Source organism: Aethalodelphis obliquidens, unplaced genomic scaffold (assembly GCF_003676395.1).
Source record: "Aethalodelphis obliquidens isolate GAN/ISIS:26980383/991018 unplaced genomic scaffold, ASM367639v1 scaffold17, whole genome shotgun sequence".
Lineage (NCBI taxonomy): Eukaryota > Metazoa > Chordata > Mammalia > Artiodactyla > Delphinidae > Aethalodelphis > Aethalodelphis obliquidens.
The window spans coordinates 22,989,003-23,012,694 of NW_020837961.1; the positions used below are offsets into that span (position 1 = coordinate 22,989,003).

At 36.7% G+C, this 23,692-nt stretch overlaps 1 protein-coding gene across 1 annotated transcript in view; it reads left to right on the forward strand.

Moving 5' to 3' along the window:
• SMARCA5 (SNF2 related chromatin remodeling ATPase 5) overlaps positions 1 to 16,752 on the forward strand; it is a 46,960-nt gene extending 30,208 nt beyond the window's left edge. The window contains exons 12-24 of the mRNA XM_027117078.1: positions 1,546 to 1,667; positions 1,745 to 1,897; positions 4,190 to 4,322; positions 7,107 to 7,255; positions 7,457 to 7,576; positions 8,354 to 8,464; positions 8,787 to 8,900; positions 9,360 to 9,482; positions 10,234 to 10,366; positions 11,355 to 11,473; positions 11,892 to 12,104; positions 14,575 to 14,682; positions 15,482 to 16,752. Of these exons, the coding sequence (XP_026972879.1) occupies positions 1,546 to 1,667; positions 1,745 to 1,897; positions 4,190 to 4,322; positions 7,107 to 7,255; positions 7,457 to 7,576; positions 8,354 to 8,464; positions 8,787 to 8,900; positions 9,360 to 9,482; positions 10,234 to 10,366; positions 11,355 to 11,473; positions 11,892 to 12,104; positions 14,575 to 14,682; positions 15,482 to 15,547 (1,664 nt within the window). The 3' untranslated portion in view covers positions 15,548 to 16,752. The remainder of the gene's footprint in view (positions 1 to 1,545; positions 1,668 to 1,744; positions 1,898 to 4,189; positions 4,323 to 7,106; positions 7,256 to 7,456; positions 7,577 to 8,353; positions 8,465 to 8,786; positions 8,901 to 9,359; positions 9,483 to 10,233; positions 10,367 to 11,354; positions 11,474 to 11,891; positions 12,105 to 14,574; positions 14,683 to 15,481) is intronic.
• Positions 16,753 to 23,692: the final 6,940 nt, after the last annotated feature.

Below are 23,692 nucleotides of genomic sequence, written 5' to 3' on the forward strand. Positions count from 1 at the left end.
AAATGTCAACTTTTTGTTATAAAATGCCAAGAATGCTCTTCTCACCCATATGTAGTTCCCAGAGCCTTTGGTAGACAGTGGTGTTGTGTTCATGGTATTTTTTCTTAGCTGTTTGTGTGGATTTTTAATTTAATTAAATGACATGTGCACGGACCCAAAGCGGTTTTGTTTGTAACACATTGGCTTTTAATATGAAACTGAGTATGTGTACAGATGTATTTAAATTACAAGAATGTAGAGAGAATTTAGTAGGAAGCCAGCTTCAACAGTTATAAATTCATGGCAAAACTTGTTTTCATCTACATCGTACCTACTTTCCATCTCTGAGAACGTTTTGAACCAAATCCCAGACATCAAGGCATTTCATAGACAAATTATTCATTCTGTAATACGAAGTATACAGCCAGATTTAAAGTTTCTCCATTTGTGTTTCTCTGTATATTTTGGTAAGAATGAAAATTGTACCAGTAGATGAATTTCCTCTAGCATATTGACTGTTGAAAACATTGTAAGAGTTGCCAGTGAATTGGTTTACTTTTTTCTTTTTATACCTTTTTCTAAAATGTATTTTGTAAAATGCTTTCCTTGGGCCTCAGCCTGGCCTCATTGCATTCTAGGGGCAGTATCCCCCGCTTCTCCCGCCACTGGCCTTAACCGGCCCTCGGGCCCTCCCACCTCCCAGGACAGGGTGGCACCTGCCACTCTCAGGACCACCCTTCCAAGGCAGAGTAAACCGGGACCCTGTTGCTAAATAAATAAATAAAGATAGATAAATAAATAAATAAATAGTTTTCCTTAAAAGCTTAGTAATTGAAGAAATTGAATACATGGGGAGGAGTGGCAGGAACTTGCTAGGAGACTACTGAACGTCCGTATGCATTTAGGATGTGGGAGGGTGGACAAGAGCAGATTATCAGCCTCAGCTTCTAAGAGAAGATAGTTTCGTAATCATTATTTTTTAAAAGGATCCCTTTGTCTTCGTAAGTCCTATTGAAGGTGGTGTGCAGCTGGCTGAAGAAATGCAGTTGGATAATTTGAGTCACGGCATAAGTGAAGGGTGATGGTCTAGATGTGAGGCGCATATTTATGGTCCTTCCATCTGGATTGGGTCTTGAGAACTAGAATGAGACCAGGGTGTTGGGTGTGTGTTCGGAGATGTGTCGGGCTGTGCACAGGGAGGAGCTGTGGTGGAGGGTTATTTTTAAGTATGTGGGATAAAAAGATAGTGATTCTCTCAGCCTTTGGGATGGCAAGACCTCCCAGGCCAGAGGTGTAAATACCCTTTTCTGTTTACAAAAACACTTTCCTTCAGTGTGTTGTGTAAATACTACCCTTTTCTATTTGTGCATTGATGGGAATAATGTGGGGAGTGACTAACTTGGATAATAAATAATGTACAGTTTTTTTCTTGTAACTAACTACGTAACCTGGAATTAAGGAGTAATTGGTTAGTCTTGGTTTTGGTTAGCCTTAAATTTAAATAATTTTTTTTTTTCTTTTTACTTTTGAAGCTTCTGATAATGGGCTGTTAATGTTTGCTGACAGGTTCACGAGTACTAATCTTCAGTCAGATGACGAGGGTATTGGATATTTTGGAAGATTATTGCATGTGGAGAAATTATGACTACTGTAGATTGGATGGGCAGACACCTCATGATGAGAGACAAGTAAGTAAAATCTGGGGAGGGGAGATCAAAAAATTATCAGATAAAATAATTTTCTGACATTTATTTTGTGTCTATAGGAGTCCATCAATGCATACAATGAACCAAACAGCACAAAGTTTGTTTTCATGTTAAGCACACGTGCTGGTGGTCTTGGCATCAATCTTGCTACTGCTGATGTAGTAATTTTGTATGACTCGGATTGGAATCCCCAAGTAGATCTTCAGGCTATGGTAAGAGATAACAAATATATTCTGTGCCTAACAGAGTTTTAAAGTAAACTGATAAACAGTCTACAAATGTCAGTGACTTAATCCCGTAGAATTGTATTTTCTCTGACCTCATAGTACAGTGAGGGTATTTTGCTGGTGATCTTCCATCTAAATCAGGGTATTTCCATCTTACATCTTTGCCATATCTTAGGACCTTAGAGTCCTATTATATCTGCATCCTTCTGGTAGAAAGGGGAGGAGAGAAAGCTGAGAATTGCCCAGGAAATTTTTTTATGGGCAGAACTGAAAGTGACCCCACATTCATTAGCCAGCACTCAATCACATAGCATAACTTACTGCAAGGGAGTTGGTAAATGATAGTATAGTTGTGTCCCAGGAGGAAGGGGTAGTGGGTTTGGGGAGCTACTAACCTGCCTGCCACATTAGATGTTTAAAATTTCAGGCCCATGTGTGGGACTATCTTGGCCAGATCAAGAGGATCATTTCGTTTTTTTTTTTTTAATTAATTTTATTTTATTATTTATTTTTGGCTGCATTGGGTCTTTCTTGCTGTGTGTGGGCTTTCTCTAGTTGTGGCGAACAGGGGCTGCTCTTCGTTGCGGTGTGCGCGCTTCTCATTGCGGTGGCTCGTCTTTGTTGAGGAGATCAGGCACTAGGCGTGTGGGCTTCAGTAGTTGAGGTGTGTGGGCTCAGTAGTTGTGGCTTGCAGGCTCCAGAGCACAGGCTCAGTAGTTGTGGCGCACGGGCTTAGTTGCTCCGTGGCATGTGGGATCTTCCCGGACCAGGGCTTGAACCTGTGTCCCCTACATTGGCAGGCGGATTCTTAACCACTCTGCCACCAGGGAAATCCCAAGAGGATCATTCTTTTTTTTTAGTTATTTCTGAGATATACATTTTAAAGTAATAACTAGAATTATGACTTATAACATTATACCAGAACATATAAGATTTTTAGAAATTTCATGTAATGTCTGAAACATTTATGTTAACATACTTCCATTACAAATAACCCAAAGAAAGTTTAGTATTAGTTGTTTTGTTTTTTTATACTGCAGATTCTTATCAGTCATCCATTTTATATACATCAGTGTATACATGTCAATCCCAATTGCCCAATTCATCACACCACCATCCCCACCCCACCACGGTTTCCCCCCCTTGGTGTCCATACATTTGTTCTCTACATCTGTGTGTCAACTTCTGCCCTGCAAACCGGTTCATCTGTACCATTTTTCTAGGTTCCACATACATGTGTTAATATACGATATTTGTTTTTCTCTTTCTGACTTACTTCACTCCGTATGACAGTCTCTAATCATTCTTATGTTGAGAAAATTTATGGGCTATAGATTAATATGAAAACTTAAAAGTTCTAAAGTTTGATATTGCTAATAATTTGACCTGTGTTATTTACATCTTTGGTGTTGGCCACTTTCATCCTGTGACTGTTTGTAATGGTGGCTGGGGAAATTGATCAATTAGAAGTAGGGGTGCTTTGTAAGATGTGTTTTGTGAACTTACCAGAAGTTAAACAGAAAATGGAATTCAAATTAATTTGATTACTTATATGTAGTTAATTGGGCACTATTTAAAGACTAGGATTTTTTTTTTTTTTTTCCGGTATGCGGGCCTCTCACTGTTGTGGCCTCTCCCGTTGCGGCTCCGGACGCACAGGCTCAGCGGCCATGGCTCACGGGCCCAGCCGCTCTGCGGCATGTGGGATCTTCCCAGACCGGGGCACGAACTTGTGTCCCCTGCATTGGCAGGCAGACTCTCAACCACTGCGCCACCAGGGAAGCCCCTAGGATTTTTATATTGTTTGTGGAGATTGTTTATTCATGTCACTTTTTCCCCTAATTGCAATGAAAATTTAGATTTGATTTAGGTAGAAAAGCATTTTGAATTTAAACCTAAGAAAAAAAGATTTTTTTAAAAACTTTTATCATCAGACTTGAAGATTATAATTGTGTCTGTCTTGTCTGGAGACATTATGTATATTTTATTTCCGTATAACCTAGACAAATTAATACAGTAGTTTCTCACAGATTCAGCAACTATGACGTGTTCTATACCTCCTAAAAGATTTTCTTGTGAGATAACCAGTTAATTTGATTGAAACTGAGAATTTAAGAAATGTTAATGGAATATGAATCCGTTATAGTTGTTTTGTTTCGTATTTTTAAAACTATTTTGTACATGAGAATATTTTCATTTTGTTTCTCAGTGTACACATTCAAATGTTATTTATGTGAATTTTCAACTGGATTCAAAGTAACCTGGTTATTTTTCTAGGATCGAGCCCATAGAATTGGACAAACCAAGACAGTCAGAGTGTTCCGCTTCATAACGGATAACACTGTAGAAGAAAGAATAGTGGAACGTGCTGAGATGAAACTCAGACTGGATTCAATAGTCATCCAACAAGGTGAGCCTTAGGACTTTAAAAATTTACTAGGTTGAATTTATAACACTTTTTTCCTGGATTTTTTTTTAGGATATTCTTGTTGTTAAACATATATTAAATCAAGCTACCAGGCAACAATATTTATATTCCAGACTAAAGTAAGCTTCAGTTTTGTTAAGAGGATGGGTTTGGGCTCAGGAAGGTTGAAATTTGAATATTGACTCAGCTGGTTAGCAATTCTTTTACACTATCTGAGCCTCTTCTTCATGTGTTAAATAGGGATACAGAGATTTTTAAGGACTAAAGGGGATAATGTATATAAAAATACCCAGCATTCAGTGTGGTACATATTAAATAGAGGTGTGATGAGTGATTTACATGTACTAACACTCAATTGACTGCTCTGGGGAAACTGAAGAGATAACAGTAAAACTCAGAATTCTTTTTCCTAATCCACAACGATTTATTGAGCACCAGCAGATGTCAGGCACTGTTCTTAGTGCTGAGAATACAGTGGTGACTGAAACCAACCAGTGTTCTTACTTTCAAGGACTTTATAATTTAGTGAGAGCAAGACACACAATAAACATTTTTGTAAATAGGACTAGATGGTGAAAGTGGGATTTTATTTTGGATTAATTGAAGGGAACTTCAAGTTCTCATGCCAGATCAGCTTTCAAGGAAGACATTTATATTTTCATGAAGCTTAAAATAGAGTTAGTGATGGGATGTGTAAAATGTAAAAACCAAAACAAACCCTCAGTAACCTTGAGTCCACGTTGGTTTCCTTCCTTCCCAAATTGTGTCATGACCAATTGCATTTTATCTGTCTCTAAAGCTAAGAGGTATACTGTTGTATTATCCACTGATTATTACATTTGTGTGTCTTGGTTTTGTCAACCAGTCTCTAATTTCCTTGTAAGGAAGGGAATGTTACATTTCTTTGTTATCCCTTAATGCCAACCATAGAGTTAGCCACGTGTCTGTATACATAAAGTCAGAAAGAGAAAAACAAATACGGTATGCTAACACATATATATGGAATTTAAGAAAAAAAAAAAAGGTCATGAAGAACCTAAGGGTAAGACGGGAATAAAGACAGACCTACTAGAGAATAGACTTGAGGATATGGGGAGGGGGAAGGGTAAGCTGTGACAAAGTGAGAGAGTGGCATGGACATACATACACTACCAAACGTAAAATAGATAGCTAGTGGGAAGCAGCCGCATAGCACAGGGAGATGAGCTCGGTGGTTTGTGACCACCTAGAGGGGTGGGATAGGGAGGGTGGGAGGGAGGGAGGCACAAGAGGGAGGAGATATGGGAACATATGTATAACTGATTCACTTTGTTAAAAAGCAGAAACTAACACACCATTGTAAAGCAATTATACTCCAATAAAGATGTTAAAAAAAAAAAGACAATACATGATTGCTTTATTATTAGTTGTTTTTGTTAATAATTGCTTAACATAGTGAGCTTACTTTGTACCAAGCCATGTGCTAAATATTTAAATACTGAGTATTACCTTCTTTAGTCTTCATGCCAGCTGGAGGTTGGCATCAGAGGTAGAAGCAAGTCACTTATTTACCGTTTACACAGCTAGGAGGTGACTCATCCGGGGCATCAAGAGCTATATAAACTATTACAGTGCAGTGTTTAATTAGGAAGGTCTCTGGGGACTTCTGGGGCCTGCCAAACAGGTTTCTCATGAGTGATGTAATGGCTAGTCTTTTTCCCCCTCACATTCATCCATGCTTTTAGAAATACATCTGCCTTATGGTTCTTGTTCTCAATTATTTTCATTTCTGAAACCCTTCTCTTTTTTTTTTTTTGAAGATTAAAAATATACAAATTCTTTTACAGTCAGCTTAGAAAAGCTTTTTCAGTCTTTTGACTTAATGTTTTTGGGGTATTTTTTAATATTTACTAAGGCAACTTTTGGAGCAAAATTTTGTGCTAGAAGCTTTGTTAATCCCATTTATAGACATATTAGTCAAACAAGCCTTGGGTGCATATGCCTCTGTGTTAACTGTTTTGTGGACTAAGGGGTATAACTAAAACTATGAGAATATACAGAAGTACTTTATGTCTGAAAAGTTCCCTCCCAGTCCACAGGGAAGTAATTTCTGTAAGCTTAAGAGCATTTTGATAGCAGTGAGATAGCTTTCAAGAAGCATGTTCTGTGGATATATTCTAACTTTGAAAGTCACATATTTGATGGTGCATTCTATTAGGGATCCAAAACCATGATACAAGTATGTAAGGTCCCAGAAAACAGCTTGTATCTTTACCTACTCATTACAAGTTGGTTGAAGTAGAAAAATTAAAATAGAAGAAGTATATGTGAGTGGCTCTTGAAGTTTGGCAATATGAAGGTTTTTATACTTTTGTAAGTAGAACAAGCTGATTTGGGAGCATTAGTAATAATACTAATCAGTTTCTGCTTATCAGAAACTTCTTGTGTTTATAATACTCTCACCTTTTGATACTTAAAGTTATGGTAATAATTTTGATTTTCAGATATCCCAAGTTACTGTCATTCTCACCGTACAAGAATATATTTTATTGAAGTGGCATTCGGTAGGCTTCATTATGTAATATGTAAAGTTTAGAAATATTTCAGAGTTTACAGATTAGAATTTGGTATTTTATATAAAAATGAAAATTATCAGATGAGAATAAACAGAAATGATTGACGTTTGAGGCAAAATTATGTGGTATTACATCTAACATTTAAAATTCCAAATATCCAGTAACCTAAAGTTTGTTTGATTAACATTACACAATAAAACCTTTTTTTCAGGAAGACTTGTGGATCAGAATCTGAACAAAATTGGGAAAGATGAAATGCTTCAAATGATAAGGCATGGGGCAACACATGTATTTGCTTCAAAGGAAAGCGAGATTACTGATGAGGATATTGATGGTATTTTGGAAAGAGGTGCAAAGAAGGTGAGATGCAGATTAAATGATATGTTTAATATGTAAAATATTTTAAACCAGAACTGTTTGAGGAAATGGTTATGTGAGTTATCGGTAATCTGACTTCCACAGAAAGAAGTTTTTATGTAGTATAAAGCCTAATTTATTTTGACTATAGTTCTCATGCTTTTTAAATTCTCCATCTAATAGGATGTTTCTTTTGTTTCCTAGACTGCAGAGATGAATGAAAAGCTCTCCAAGATGGGTGAAAGCTCACTTAGAAACTTTACAATGGATACAGAGTCGAGTGTTTATAACTTTGAAGGAGAAGATTATAGAGAAAAACAAAAGGTAATTTAGAAAGAGATTTTGGTTACTTGAAGACTTAATATTTTACTTGAAACTTGGAATTTAAGTGTTAGGTGTAATGCCTTGTCTCAAACAGCAGTCATTTCTGTTTACTCACAACTAAATTATTTTCATTTTTGTGTTAAATTTAATGCGACATTTTCAGTTGGTAAAGTGAAATGTTTAAAAAGTTTATGTATACTGTTACAGTGCACGATGTTGTGTGGGGTGATTATAGTAATTTGGGATATTTGAAAATTAAAACTTGCCAAAAAAAATCATCACAACCTTATTAGACTTTTTTTTTTTAAACAGCAGAATTGGCTGGTAATAATTAAAGGGAATAACTTCTTATTTCATAAGTAATACTTGCTGTTATATAGTGAAATTAGAAAATACCTACAGGGTAGAAGAAAAAAAAATTCTACCTAGTGCTTTCCCTTTTAATGTTTAGGCATGTACATCCTCTGAATTTTTTCTAGGCTAAATATATATCTACATTTGTCTCCTAATTGGGGTTCTAAACCTTCTGTAGCATTGTTTTTCACCTAGTATTCATTTGGTCAGGAAATACTTACTGAATGCCTATGCTCTTCACTAGACCTCCTGTGTGTTAATTGCATAGTCCCTAGCCTCATAGAGCTTGTAGTCTAGAATTTTATGAATATCTTTGCATTTATAAATAACAGTCGTAGTGATGTACATAGCTGGAGTTGCATTCATGTAGGATTTGCGACTATATAATAAAGTTGGTGATTTGAATTGTTTCCCATGTGCTAGATTGCATTCACAGAGTGGATTGAACCACCTAAACGAGAAAGAAAAGCCAACTATGCTGTTGATGCCTATTTCAGGGAAGCTCTTCGTGTCAGTGAACCTAAAGCACCCAAGGTGAGTTGACAGAGCACAAATGTCTAAAAATATTGGAACTGTAAATCATTTTTCTTCTTATACTCTTGAGATAAAATCAGATTGAGAATTAGATTTTATGGTTTCTTACAGTACACCTGCTTCAGCTTTTGTTAAAAGTTTTCTAAAGATTAATTTTGAATGTAAGCATTTAAAATTTGATTAATGTTTGTTCAGTTTTAGTGGAAGATGCATTCAGTTGCTTGGAGAATTGGCTGTCATGATTTTATAGAATGAATAAAGGTTATAGATAGATTTAAAGCAAAATAGTTGCTTTCTTATGAAGAATACTTTTTGTTTTTAGGCTCCTCGACCTCCAAAACAACCTAATGTTCAGGATTTCCAGTTCTTTCCTCCACGTCTATTTGAATTATTGGAAAAAGAAATTCTATATTACAGAAAAACGATTGGGTACAAGGTAGAAGAAGTAACACTTTGTTCGTAACTAACCTGGTTTTTTGTTTTGTTTTTTAAAATATTTATTTATTTATTTGGCTGTGCCGGGTCTTAGTTGCAGCATGTGGGATCCTCATTGTGGCTTGTGGGATCTTTAGTTGCAGCATGTGCACTTCTTAGTTGCGGCATGCGCACTTCTTAGTTGCGGCATGCATGCGGGATCTAGTTCCCTGACCAGGGATCGAACCCGGGCCCCCTGCGTTGGGAGCGTGGAGTCCTACCCACTTGGCCACCAGGGAAGTCCCTAATCTGGTTTGTTTTTAACTTAATAAATGCAGAATATCAATATGTTTTCTTTCATGGCTGGATTAAAAATTGTGAAAAATTTGTGAAATGTCATGTACTTGGTTAAGAGTTTAGTTGATTGCATACTTCCTAAAATATATTGACTGATGACATAGGAAAAAAAAAATATTTTTAGGTGCCTCGAAATCCTGACCTACCAAATGCAGCACAGGCACAAAAAGAAGAACAGCTTAAAATTGATGAAGCTGAACCCCTTAATGATGAAGAATTAGAGGAAAAAGAGAAGCTTCTAACACAGGTATAGCCTTCAGTCAACACAGAATTTAGTAACATTATTTTGTAAGGTGCTGTCTTAGGCTGTGTTGGAATATATAAAGGAAGTACATTTTTTTGATTTCAAAAATGGAATAATTGGTGATCATAAAGCATGGGCATATGGTGTTTGCTACATTTTGATTGTCATTAGTTGTTGAGGTGGTAGAGAAGATTATGGATTTGCACCAGCCTTGGTAGAATGGGTATCCTTTTGATCACCATTCTTCCAGCACTCCCATCTTCCCTTTCCTGTGAATCTTCTACGTTGCTACTAAGTTATAATTCTCAATGACAAATCTCTGCTCCATACTTTTTTAACATCCTTTAAGTTTCAGTCAAGGCCTTTCAGAATCTGGCGTTAACCTACCTTTAAAGCCTTATTTTCCTTCTGTTTTCCCACTTGGTTTATATCTTTGCCCTTTAGTATATGTTCATTCCTCCTGGCAAACTTCTACTCTTTGAAAGCTCAGTGAAAATGTCACCTTTTTGTGCAGCATTCTTTATTCTCCCACTCAGCTTCAATTGCTTGGCTATCTAAGCAATATATGATGTATTGCTAAAAGTGCTCATCTATGTACATGAAAATCTACTACTTTAAAAGCACTTAACTTAAAAAGAAAACTTGGAGCAACTGAAAATTTTCTATAATACTCAGCAGCATTGGTAAAGTTTAATAGCTTTTCTCCCAAGTTCAGTGTGCTGTGATTATATATTTTGTTTCCATCGCTTTGAAGGGATTTACCAATTGGAATAAGAGAGATTTTAACCAGTTTATCAAAGCCAATGAGAAGTGGGGTCGTGATGATATTGAAAATATAGCAAGAGAAGTAGAAGGAAAAACTCCAGAAGAAGTCATTGAATACTCAGGTAATTCTCCTATTATTTTAATAGGTATAAGAATGTTCTCAGGCTTCTGGAGAGCTGTTGGAAAGTTCAGATTTTCTTACTCTGAATACTGTTTTGATAAGCTTAATTTCACCACAACTTAGTGCCTTGTTTTTTTTTTTTTAATAAATTTTATTTATTTATTTATTTTTGGCTGCGTTGGGTCTTCGTTGCCACGTGCAGGCTTTCTCTAGTTGTGGTGAGCAGGGGCTACTCTTTGTTGCGGTGCGCAGGCTTCTCATTGCGGTGGCTTCTCTGGTTGTGGAGCACAGGCTCTAGGTGTGCGGGCTTCAGTAGTTGTGGCACGTGGGCTCAGTAGTCGTGGCTCCCGGGCTCTAGAGCGCAGGCTCAGTAGTTGTGGTGCACGGGCTTAGTTACTCCGCGGCCTGTGGGATCTTCCCAGACCAGGGCTCGAACCTGTGTCCCCTGCATTGGCAGGCGGAATTTTAACCACTGCGCCACCAGGGAAGCCCTAGTGCCTTGTTCTGTTTTGTGTTTTTTAAAAATTGAATTGGAAAATCTCCCCTTCTTTAAAATGGCATCGTTAATTTTTTCTTTTTACCCCCATTCACTAGCTGTAGCCAAGGAAACAAGAATAGGTCACTGAATAATAGTGCCTTCATTTTTATTTCATTGTCTTTCATAAGTTTTCAAGTGTTATGTGTTTCTGTGTCTCCTGGAGCCAGTCAGATTGTCAGGTGGGTATAGCTCTGGTGGTCCACCCAGAGCTTCAGAATAGACACAACTAAGAATTGGGGGATACTTCCTATAATCATCCAGCTTATCTTCCTGGTTTCTTCATAGTTAAGGAAACTGAGAAATAATTACGTGACTTACTAGTGTTAGATGTGGGGAAAATGGAAACATTTCTTAATCCTTAGCAAGTAAAATAGAGCACTTACAACAAGAAGTTATTTATCTTTCTGCCCTTCCCCCACCTATCTCATCTGCCCAACTCTTATTCCTACAGCTGTGTTCTGGGAAAGATGCAATGAGCTGCAGGACATAGAGAAGATTATGGCTCAGATTGAAAGGGGAGAGGCAAGAATTCAAAGAAGAATTAGTATCAAAAAAGCACTTGACACGAAGGTACTTTGAATATTAATAAATATGATAGTAAAATAACTTCTCTCAGTAATATGAGAGTTTAAAGTAACTTTTAAAAAGGAAAAGAAATGATGATATAAAATTTTTTTTCAAAGGACAGCATTCAAACATTATAGGTGTTCTCAACAGAATTTACCTCAGTATTTCAGTTGATATATCTGCGTCAGAGTCACTATGATTGGCTCTTTGCTGTGTGGTATACCAGAAAGTCTGAGTCTGTATTTCTTTTTAAAATAATAAAGACTGAAGTTGGTTTAGAACAAAGATTACAATGTAACTGACTTTGGATAGAAAGTTGATGTGAAATACAACATTTATAGCTAACTTTACTAAAGCCGAGTTTGAAACATAGATTATATAGGATTTGTATTTTATATAATATAAAATCTGATTTTCATAGATTGGACGGTACAAAGCACCTTTTCATCAGCTGAGAATATCTTATGGTACTAACAAAGGAAAAAACTACACTGAAGAAGAGGATCGTTTTCTGATCTGTATGCTTCACAAGCTTGGATTTGACAAAGAAAATGTTTATGATGAATTGCGACAGTGTATTCGCAACTCTCCTCAGTTCAGATTTGACTGGTTTCTAAAGTCCAGAACTGCAATGGTGAGTACTGGGGGCTTTTTTCTGTAATGTAGTAGAATTAAACTTCCTCTGACAGTTCAAAGGAAGTAGGTTATTTAATGTTCTTTAAGGTAACTTTTTAAATTCTGTTAAGAGAAAACTGTGGTTCAGCTGTATCTTTGAAGTAAATTTTTGTTACAATATTGTTTGTATTACAGTTTAAATCAGTTCCTTAAGAAAGTTACATCCACAGTTAAAAACCTAATGTCATAAGTAACTTACAAAGTTTATTTTTTCTATTGTTTAATAGCACATCTTTTAACATCACTATATATGATAGGACTAATTTTTTATGTGAATTTTAATCAGGTTCTAAGTAGGAAATGTCACCATCAATTTTAACTTCTGAATGTAATGATCACAATTTAAAATTTGACTTTTGGTTTTATAAATGAACACATTTCTATAAAGAAAGGACTTGTACTCACGCATCTGCCCATCAGAATGCTGAGTTTGAGTTATTTAAAAAGAGCTTAATATAGTAAAACACTATACTGATTTAATCCTAGGTTTTGTTTTTATTCCCAATATCAACCTGTTTCTGATCAGCAAGTTCCATTTGTAATGACCTAAAATTAGAATTCAGAAAAGTTTAGCTTTGATGAATTGCTCTTCTCTTATGTATTTTTTAAACTTTTTATTTGATATTAGAGTATAGTTTATTAACAATGTTGTGTTAGTTTCAGGTGTATAATAGCAAAGTGATTCAGTTATACATATATCTGTTCTTTTTCAGATTCTTTTCCCATTTAGGTTGTTACATAATATTGAGCAGAGTTCCCTGTGCTATACAGTGGGTTCTTGTTGGTTATCCATTTTAAATACAGCGGTGTGTACATGTCAATCCCAAACTCCCTAATATACTTCCCTCATATACTCCCTAATATACCCGCTTCCCCCCGGTAACCATAAGTTCGTTCTCTAAGCCTTTGAGTCTGTTTCTGTTTTGTAAATAAGTTCATTTGTATCATGTTTTTTTAGATTTCGCATATATCATATGATATGTCTCTTTCTCTGTCTGACTTACTGTATTTTACCACCTTTGAGTTTTTAGCTTCATCTTGTGTTCTTCAGGATGATGATAATGCCAAAACAATTCTGTAGTCTTAATTTTGAGATGTACTAGGATAGCAAAGTTTAAACAACTTTATAGTAGGATTTACCTCAGTATATTTAAAATACATTGTCACTCTTCAAGATGGAGGATAGTGTTTAGTCTTTAAATGTGACCACTGAAGGGGTTTTTTTCAGTAAACATCAACAGAGGCTACTGTTTTATGAAACCCTAGTTTGGGAAATGTTGCACTATAAATGCATTATAAATACATAGTTAGAGGAGACACATTCAGTTGCTATAAGCTCTGTATTACGTCTTTTAAAGTAGGAACAATTTTAATAAGTGATTTTGTGGTGAGTGAAACAAGATGCAGTGTCACATTGATTTACTAGTACAATACCATGGTCTAAAACTGCGTGTTATTTCCTAATGTGTTTCATGTTAAGGCACACATACAAAATGATAATATGCGTATGGCCCCTTGTGATAAACAGTTGAGGCATAATCTTTCTCTAAGAGCCAAGAAGATTCATGCCATAGTACATCTGTAACACATTCTGGCATGTGTATCTCAGTGTACCTGTTAAAGGAAATAAAGGCAGTGTACTACCTTCTCTCTATATATACTATTGCAAATATTTCCAAACCTTATATGGTTGTGTCCTATACAATAATATTTTTAAATGATTTTATCGTGACCATTTGTGTAGAATGTTACGACAAGGAGAGGAAAAAAACAATTTTACTCAGTAGGTAGCCAGCAATGATACAAATGGACTCCTGTTTTCTTAAGGGGTATTTACTATTTCTACACTATAATTTAAAATCCTTTCTGGAGCCTGTGTAGACTGCTAAGGAGAGATGAGGTAAAACTCATCATAGATTTCTATGACTATTTTTCCCGAACTGGGAAAGACGGCAGGTGGTACACCGTCTACCACAATTCTAGTGGTAATGCGTTTAAGGGAAAGATTATATATACCTCTTATTAAGTTTTAGTTGATTTTGACCCTCAAATATGTGCTCTGTTAATTTTAAGTTTTGGAGGTAGACGACAGTTTTCAGGCATAGACACTATGTAGCAGAATTGCATATATTAAGAGATGTTCATTTTCACTGCTTCAGTTCCTAAGTGAAGGAAGGATTTATGAAAAATACACAACAGTATGGCCTTAAATAATGAAGTGAAAAGTTTACAGATACCTTTTTTTATCCTCCTAGCATGGATTGTGTATGAAAATTACCAGTTCCTTTTGCTTTTTAAAATTTTGTCTATTGGGGGTATATAAGTGATATTACACTGTTAAAACATACCTTTGGTTTTGAAATTGTAATCATGAAAACTTATGGATGGAGAATACAAGTTTACCATGTAAATTTATGTTTGTAACTCAGGAGCTCCAGAGGAGGTGTAACACTTTAATTACCTTGATTGAAAGAGAAAACATGGAACTAGAAGAAAAGGAGAAGGCAGAGAAAAAGAAAAGAGGACCAAAACCTTCAGTAAGTACTCATGAAAATGTAAATATTTTCTTGGGGAACTTAACTTTTTTCAAGAATTTGAACATTACTTGGCTATCACTGATGTGTTAGTTTTTTTTTTTTTTTTTTGGTAAGTAGTATGGCCTTGGATTGCTTTAAAAGTATAAATTAAACTTGATTGCATTGTGTGGGGAAAATCATGTTATGATGGTAGTTCACAGTATGGGGATTTGTGAGAATATGGGAAGGTCTGTCTTGTGAATGGCAAGAGCCTACACTTGATGTTGAGAGTACACATTATAATTTTAGAATATGTAAAGAAATATTAGGAAGGCAGTGGCCTTTACAACCTTTACTGTTCACTTCTAAACTTTGATTTATTGTACCAATGATATCTTAGCAATGTGAAGGCAAGAATTATAAGAAAAAAAGTCATCTAATAATGTTATCTAATTCTGTTATCTAATAATAATTTATATAGTCATGCGTAAGTGAATGTATCAGGAAAGTCTAGTTTACTCACAAAGTATTTCTCATTACTGCTTTCTTTTGATGAGAGGGCATGTTATACATTTGTTTGGTGTATTGATTTACTATTGCTAATTGTGAATTACTCATTTACTTCATTATTAGCATTAAGGTATTTATGTTAGTAAAATATGTAGATAAGATTATTTGGAGAATTAAGGTTATTCTGGTTAAGAAAAGTAATACCTGTTACTAAGTGGCAGTTATTAATAAATTGCTATCATGAGTCTTCCAATGTATTTCATGTTAATATTACTCTTGTGATGAAGATAATCCTTCTGTTTGTTTGTAGACCCAGAAACGTAAAATGGATGGAGCACCTGATGGCCGAGGAAGAAAAAAGAAGCTGAAACTATGAATACATAATTGTTTCATAATCACTAACTTTAAACCAGTAGTTCTTTAATTTACGGGTCTTCATAAGATGTACTGTACAATGCTCAATTGTTATGTCATTCAAAGACATCAGGTTCATCTGTTTACCAAGCTAGAAACATAGTATGTAGTTTCACTTTTTTAAATGCAACAGCTGTGCTGAAAATTTTTTATCATTAACACTTGAAGTAATAAAGTAGGCTTCATTTATTAATAAATGTTTCATTTGATTTATTTTTATATTATAGTTCCATTTGTGAGGCTTGTGACTTTTGTTTATCAGCTATAATTTCTACACTTGTAAGGCTTAAAAAGAAGCAAACAAGTTAAAAAACAGAAAATTGCAAATAACATTTGTCCCTTCAGTCTTCACTTAGTTGTGTAATTGTTTTAATTCACTTTGCCTTTGCAGAAGTTTGGGTATCTTTGTAGTGCTATTGAGTCTCATCTGGGAAGATTATGTAAATTGCATTCTCCTTGCTTATTATATGGGTAGAATGGGAAAAAAAGGCAAGACAAATTCTCATTAAATTCTATGCATATTTCTGTTACGCTTTCTGTTTCTGTAGTTGGTTCTGAGGTGAATATGCCCTATTTTGTTTGGAAGAATGGCCTTTTAGTTACATAGCCAAAGACATTTAGTATTTTCTGGTTCCTTAAGGTGTTGTTGTACCATTTTGTAAAAGGAATATTATTATTACTTTTTTTAATTGTTCGGTAAATATTTTTGACAAATTACCTTCTGAAGCAGCCACAGCTTAGAAATAATGTCAAAACTAAGGTGATTTTTTTTTTTAAAAAGACCTAGCCAAAATAAGGTGTGAATTTGTCATACTGTTAAAATGAAATTGGTAAAATATATCCCCTTCCAGTTTACTTTTTTGGGTTTTAGAGTAATTGAACGTTTTATTTTATTATATTTAAAATAATTTCTAAGTGTGAGCAGCAAGACTGACTATAATTCCAGTTTTTATTTTCTGTGGACAGACTTGATAAACTGGAGACCCTGAAGCAGGATTACCCAAATTGTAGTGTCAGGATTTTAGCTGTACCAGAGGCCTTTATGTGCTACACATAATTTGTATAAAGTTTTATATGTGCAAATTGGGTACATAAATAGTCTCCATTTTTCTAAGGGAATGCAATAAATGTAGCATCGTGAATAAATATAACTTTTATAATCCTTAAGTGGTCTTTTCTTTCCATTGCTGTAATTTTCTTTTCTCATTTGATTTTTATTTGCTTTTTTCCTTAGGACGTTATCTTTTTTCCTTAATTGGATTTTTTCGTCTCAGATTTCTATCAGTTGTTTTCATTTGCCCACACATAATTGGGATTTTTATTTATAAGGGTGATTTCTATAGTATTACTACTACTGCTTGCTTTTAAAAAGTGGGATTGCTGCCATCAGTGTCAAGCAAAATGCAGTGTTCATGGCTATTTTTGGAGTAATTTGGTTTGTTTTGTGTTCCCCCCAAATTGACTTCTTTATAGCCTTGGATTCTTAAAATAACAATTATGGGTCTAATATATGCAAAACGTGAGGAATGGTTGTTCCTTCCATGAAAAGAGCTATCATTCTTGAGTGGTGGCTTTATTTTGGAGGAAATAATTGGGAAAATATAAGGCCAAAGAAAACTTTACGGAGCTCACAAAGGAAGTGGTGATTTCAAGAGGAAGAAAACACAGCCTAATTTGTGTGTGTGTGTGTGTGTGTGTGTGTGTGTGTGGTGTTGGAGGAGGGAGTGGAGAAGGTGGGAGGAGGTTGAGAGTGGAAATACAAAAGGAACCTAGTGCCAGCCCTTCAGAGCTCAGGGACATGGGAACATGTGTACAGGGAAACACTTGAAAAAAGCATGAAAGAAACAATATTAAATTTAGCATTGTGGTTTAGCCAATGTGTGAGGCATTTGTGTTTCCCAGGTCAATTAGGATATCGCTCTTGTATGTCTATCCAGAATAAAGTAAAGCCAAGTTTTTATTTACACTGCTAGTTAAGGGAAGGAAAAATGGTAACTAAGCTCAACCCAACTGTTTTAAAAGAGGAATTGGTGGTTGGAGTGGACTCAAAATTGGAACCCAGTTTCCAGTTGATTTCCTCGATTTCCAGTTGAGGAATAGGAGGGCTTAAATAGGGGGAAGGAATGGTCCCTAAAACCAGCTTAGAAAGAGGCTGGATGTTTACACAGGTGACCAGGGTCACTGTCTATTGTTACCCAGAATATTTCATTTAATAGTTAATTGAGTAAGGCTCTCTATATTATTCTCTTGGGAAGATTATATTCTATTGGGAAAATATACAGGTAAAACTAATAAAATGTAATTTTAACTTAAGTCTTTTAAATATTAATGTAACCTTGGAGAAAAAAGATAATGGAAAATTTTCCAATAGCAAACATTTTTTAAAAAATTTAGGGTATTTTGTATTCATATAGTAGACTTAAGGTGTGTGCTTTAATTTTATAGCAGTGCTTACATACGCTCATTTTAATGTGTTAAAGTTTTATTCATTTCCTTAGGAAATCTGAACTGAATAGCCCTAATTGAGGGTAGTGGCATTTATGGATCTCTAAATGTTGGTCTTTAAAGGATACTGTCTACAATATTAAAAAAAAACCCAATCCAAAAATGGGCAGAAGACCTAAATAGACATGTCTCCAAAGAAGATATACAGATTGCCAACAAACACATGAAAGAATGCTCAATATCATTAATCATTAGAGAAATGCAAATCAAAACTACAATCAGATATCATCGCACACCAGTCAGAATGGCCATCATCAAAAAATCTACAAACAATAAATGCTGGAGAGGGTGTGGAGAAAAGGGAACCCTCCTACACTGTTGGTGGGAATGTAAATTGATACAGCCACTATGGAGAACAGTATGGAGGTTCCTTAGAAAACTAAAAGTAGAAACCATATGACCCAGCAATCCCAGTACTGGGCATATACCCAGAGAAAACCATAATTCAAAAAGACACATGCACCCCAATGTTCATTGCAGCACTATTTACAATAGCCAGGTCATGAAAGCAACCTAAATGCCCATCAGCAGACGAATGGATAAAGAAGATGTGGTACATGTATACAATGGAATATTAACTCAGCCATAAAAAAGGACGAAATTGGGTCATTTGTAGAGACGTGGATGCATCTAGAGACTGTCATACACAGTGAAGTAAGTCAGAAAGAGTAAAATATCGTATATTAACGCATATATGTGGAATCTAGAAAAATGATACAGATGAACTGGTTTGCAAGGCAGAAATAGAGACACATGTAGAGAACAAACGTATGGACGCCAAGTGAGGAAAGCACGGTTTGGGGGTGGTGGTGGTATGAATTGGGAGATTGGGATTGACACATATACACTAATGTATAAAATAGATAACTAATAAGAACCTGCTGTATAAAAAATAAAATTCAAAAAAGATACTGTCCAGTTAAGTGTAACAGGTACATGATAAGATAGTAAAAAGGGTCAATATGTTAACATTTAACACTTTAACCAATTAACCTATTTGTTGGTGGTTTCAAGTAATTGTTTTTCTCAAATAGGATTATGCTTTGTAATATTTTATTTCATATTTGTGTATTTTAAAAATATTGCTATTTTTTTAAAGATCAGTATGTCAGTGTGGTAGATAAGTTCAGGTATAGTAACATTTTAAGGAACATTTATAAATCCCTTTTCTGAGAGGCCACCAGCCCTTAACACCAGACCCTTCCTGTCAGTGTGTCTCAGGGGGAATTAATTCAGTGGGCAGGCAGGCTCAAGTTGAAAAAGTATGAACAGGTTGAATCAAGTGCACAATAATGCACTTGTTTCAGGCATAGAACACAGTTGTCCTGATTCCTATGACCATTTTAAAGGCAGGGGCAGCTCTTTGTAAAAATAATAGTGTAACCTATCTCGTGTCTGGAGCCAGAATACTCCTGCACAGTCCTCACACTCAGATTTGTGCACCAAGTTTTAGAATTACGGCCTATGTTTAGGCAGTCACTCACTGAACACTGGTGAACCTTGACAGCAGAAGCAGTCGGGGCAGTGTTCCAACATCCTCACCATGTACACCTTTCTCAAACCACTTTTCTTTTCTGCTTATATCTCAGGCATCACAGTACTGCAAATTGCACTTAGAAAAAAGTATCACCCTGAATCTGATGTATTTTGAAAACGGAGATATCATAGTAATCTGTGGACTTACAGTGATAAACTAAAACCTTCACCTTGGGAGCTTGTAAGAAATGTAGAATCAGGCATCATGCCAGACCTGCTGAATTAAAATCTGCATTTTAATAAAACCCTCCAAGGTGATTCATATGCACGGGAAATTTTGAAAAGCACTGCTTTAAACTGCCAAAGTAAAATAAAATGAAACCTTAATAGTTGTTTAACAGATATATTGACATGATATCATCAGGGTAACAGATCTTTTAGTTTAGGTCAGGAAGATCATTCAATACTATTTCAGAGAAAATGCTTTTATGTTGAATTTTGGATGTGCAGATAGTTTTAGCAGGGGTTCCTCTGGTGAGCTGTAATATACTAGCATTTAAGTCACCACATTTCAATTACATTGGAGCAGCGTGTGGTCCGAGGACCAGCAGCAGTGGCGGCACCTGGGAGTTTGTTAAAATTACAATTGCCACAGCTTACCCTTCCCCCTCCCCATAAAGCGAGAGAGAGGCATGGACATATATGCACTATCAAATGTAAAATAGATAGCTAGTGGGAAGCAGCCGCATAGCACAGGGAGATCAGCTCGGTGCTTTGTGACCACCTAGAGGGGTGGGATAGGGAGGGTGGGAGGGAGGGAGATGCAAGAGGGAGGGGATATGGGAACATACGTATAATGGATTCATTTTGTTGTAAAGCAGAAACTAACACACCATTGTAAAGCAATTATACTCCAATAAAGATGTTAAAAAAAATTACAATTGCTCAGATCAGATCACACCACACTCCGTTCTGCTGAATGAGAAGCGGGGTTGGGGGTGGGTGGCTTGCATTTATGTCCGAGGCTCTCCAGGTGATTCATACTGAAGTTTGAGATGCACTGGGTTAGTACCTCTCACTATACCTGTTGGTTTCCCCTTCCTTTAAAGGGAACAAATGTTACATGACTTTGGATGGTGACTTGCTTTTTTCTACTCACCTTTTTATAAATCCAATTATGAGACTATAAAAGGAAGCAGGCTGAGTGCGTGGGTCATTAAACAAATCATGCCTGAGTCATCTCATTTTTATAACGAAGGTGAGGCGTTCATGGGTAGAGCTATAAGCCACCTCTCCTTATAGGGATGATGTACAAACAGTGGTTAAAGAACCAGACGTGGTGACAGAAGGGTTTTGGATGAGTGTGTCATCTCTTTCACAGGAAGGACCATTTTTAACATCAAAAGTTATTCTCAGCACATTTGTCCTGCTGTATGTTGTCACTTTCGATACATGGTTGATCTGGTTTGAAGTCAGAAACTTTTGTCCCCCTGTTGACGCACAGACGACAATATCTGCTGCTAGGGATGGTCAAGGTCAGCTTGTAGCATGGCAGACTTCTGAGGAGTCACCATAACTGCTGAGTGGAGTTACTGTCTGGTTGCTGTTAAAGTAGCTTACAGATTGGTCATTTTTCTCATCTGCGACATCAACCTTATGTCTGAGTAGAAGGGAAGTCAGTAACATGAGGCAGCTCAGGAACAGGAGCTGCGTCCCCCACATGGACATGGTGCTGCTTGGAGGATCCATACCTATAGTTTCTAGTCCCGTGAGCTGCGCCACCTGGGAGCAAGTCTGGAGGAAGCTGGCTTTTTTAAAGGTTCAGGGCGATATGCTGAGTATGGGTGCCCTTGTTTTTATCAGCAGGTGTATCTGGAGATAGACTCGGGAACTCAGGATTGGCTCTTCTGCATTTGAAGGCTTTGCCCCCAGCAAAGGAGAGTGCGGACTGATAATATTCCGGACTCCTCTTTCCAAACGCTCTGTTTGCACTCTTCTTCTCTTTTTTTTTTTGGCTGCAAGCTTGCAGGATCTTAGTCCCCTGACCAGGGATTGAACCCAGGCCACAGCAGTGAGAGTGCCAAGTCCTAAGCACTGGACCGCCAGGGAATTCCCTCTGTTGGCACTCTTTCTTGATTCGACAGTATAAATTGTATGTATGTACCACTCTCTTCCAGTTGCCACCTTTGAAAAAAGAAATCTGCTTTGAGGAAGTTTACACAGTAAGAGAAATTATAAGGGGGTGGGAGTTTGGAAGCTATCGTTAAAGGCATTGGTGGGGCTGCACTTCTTCCAGGGGCTCTAGAGGAGGATCCAGTTCTTGCCTCTGCCAACCGTCCATGGCTTGTCACTTCGATCTCTGCTTTTATGGTCACATTGCCTTCTTTTCTGTGTCATCTCCACCGATTCCTTCCTATAAGGACACTTGTCAGTACAGTTAGGGTGCCCCAGGATGATCTTCCCACCTCAGAATCCGTAACTTAATCCTATCGGGAAAGATGCTTTTCCCATATGAGCTGGGGCTCACGGGTTCCATGGATTAGGACCTGAATTCTTTAGGGGCCGTTACTCAGCCTGCTACAACTGTCAAATTCAGTTTGTTTCGTTTCCTTTGTCTTACCTCCCAATGTTTAGAGACACATTCAGTGAAGCCCAGTTACTGAACTCCACTTTTCTTTTTCTTTTCACTTCTATTGTACTTAGTTTTGATGGCTTGCATATACCTCTTGGTGTCTGGCTCATTTTTCCAAAGTCAGAGTTAATGTTCCCAAAGGGACCCCATACGACTCTGTCCCAAGTTGTGATATTACAGTAGAGAGAAGTCATTACAACCTGTTTAATTTCCTTTATTTCATAAATAGCAACAACTTGCCATTGAAGAGATTTACCAATAGAACTATACAGTAAGTTTGGAAAAAATGAGTGATAATCTCATTACCCTAACACAAAGTTCTTATCTTTTCGAGGCATGTCCTTTTAGTTTTTTTTTTTTTTTTTTTTTTTTCAGTACACGGGCCTCTCACCGCTGTGGCCTCTCCCGTTGTGGAGCACAGGCTCCGGACGCACAGGCTCAGCGGCCACGGCTCACGGGCCCAGCCGCTCCGCGGCATGTGGGATCCACCCGGACCGGGGCACGAACCCGTGTCCCCTGTATCGGCAGGCGGACTCTCAACCACTGCGCCACCAGGGAAGCCCAGTTTTTTCCATATTTTTTAAGGCTTGCAGTAGCAACATGATCACTGATAATCTAGAATGCATTATGCCATCAAGTGGCTATCTCATGATTCAATGAACTATTTCCTGAGTACTGGACATTTAGGTTGCTTATTATTATTATAAAAAAGGTTAGTAGGAGCAATATTGGGGTGACTAGTGTCAAATAAATTTTAGAATGCTTACCTGGCAGAAAACTAATTGTGGAGCCCTGGTGGGTATAGCAGCACAGCAAGGACCTGTGCCTGGTGTCTCCACTATGGGAAGTGAATGCCCTTAGCTGCCTGTCTTTTTCATTCACCCTGTATGTGGGCTCCTTAAATTTGGCACTGGGTACTGGAATGAAATGTACAACATCTTTCCATTCATAGTTTACACAGTAACAGTGACGTCATGGGCATCTAGTATATCTCCATTATGCCTTCCAAATCCCTAAGAAAACTAAAATATTAAATGAGGAAAAATGTATATGCTTTTTCTCCATAAAAATGTTATCCCTGGGGAAGAATATGTGAAGAGTGAAAATGAGCCCAATTTTCCATAGTGTGTAGCTCCATAGTGTGTAGGAAATGAGGCATTTTTCACTCTTTTAAGCCATTAGATCATTTTCATAACCCAGCTACCGAATACACCATAGGTTGTATCTAGAATACACTAGGTTTTATCCTAGAAGCCTAAAAAACTTAGTTTTGCTTCCCTGGCATGTCTTACTGGGAGGAAACTGGGAATGTAACAGATCAACTTCATAGAAATCGCCGTGGGTAATGTCACCCAGAAAAAAAGATGTATGCATAAGCACTGCATTCATCTGAATGTAATTCCTTAACAAAAGACAGAATAAGAGAGAGAAAGAGAGTGATTTTCTGCAAAACACTGAAAGGCTAGGATTAATTTCAGATGCAAAATAGAATCC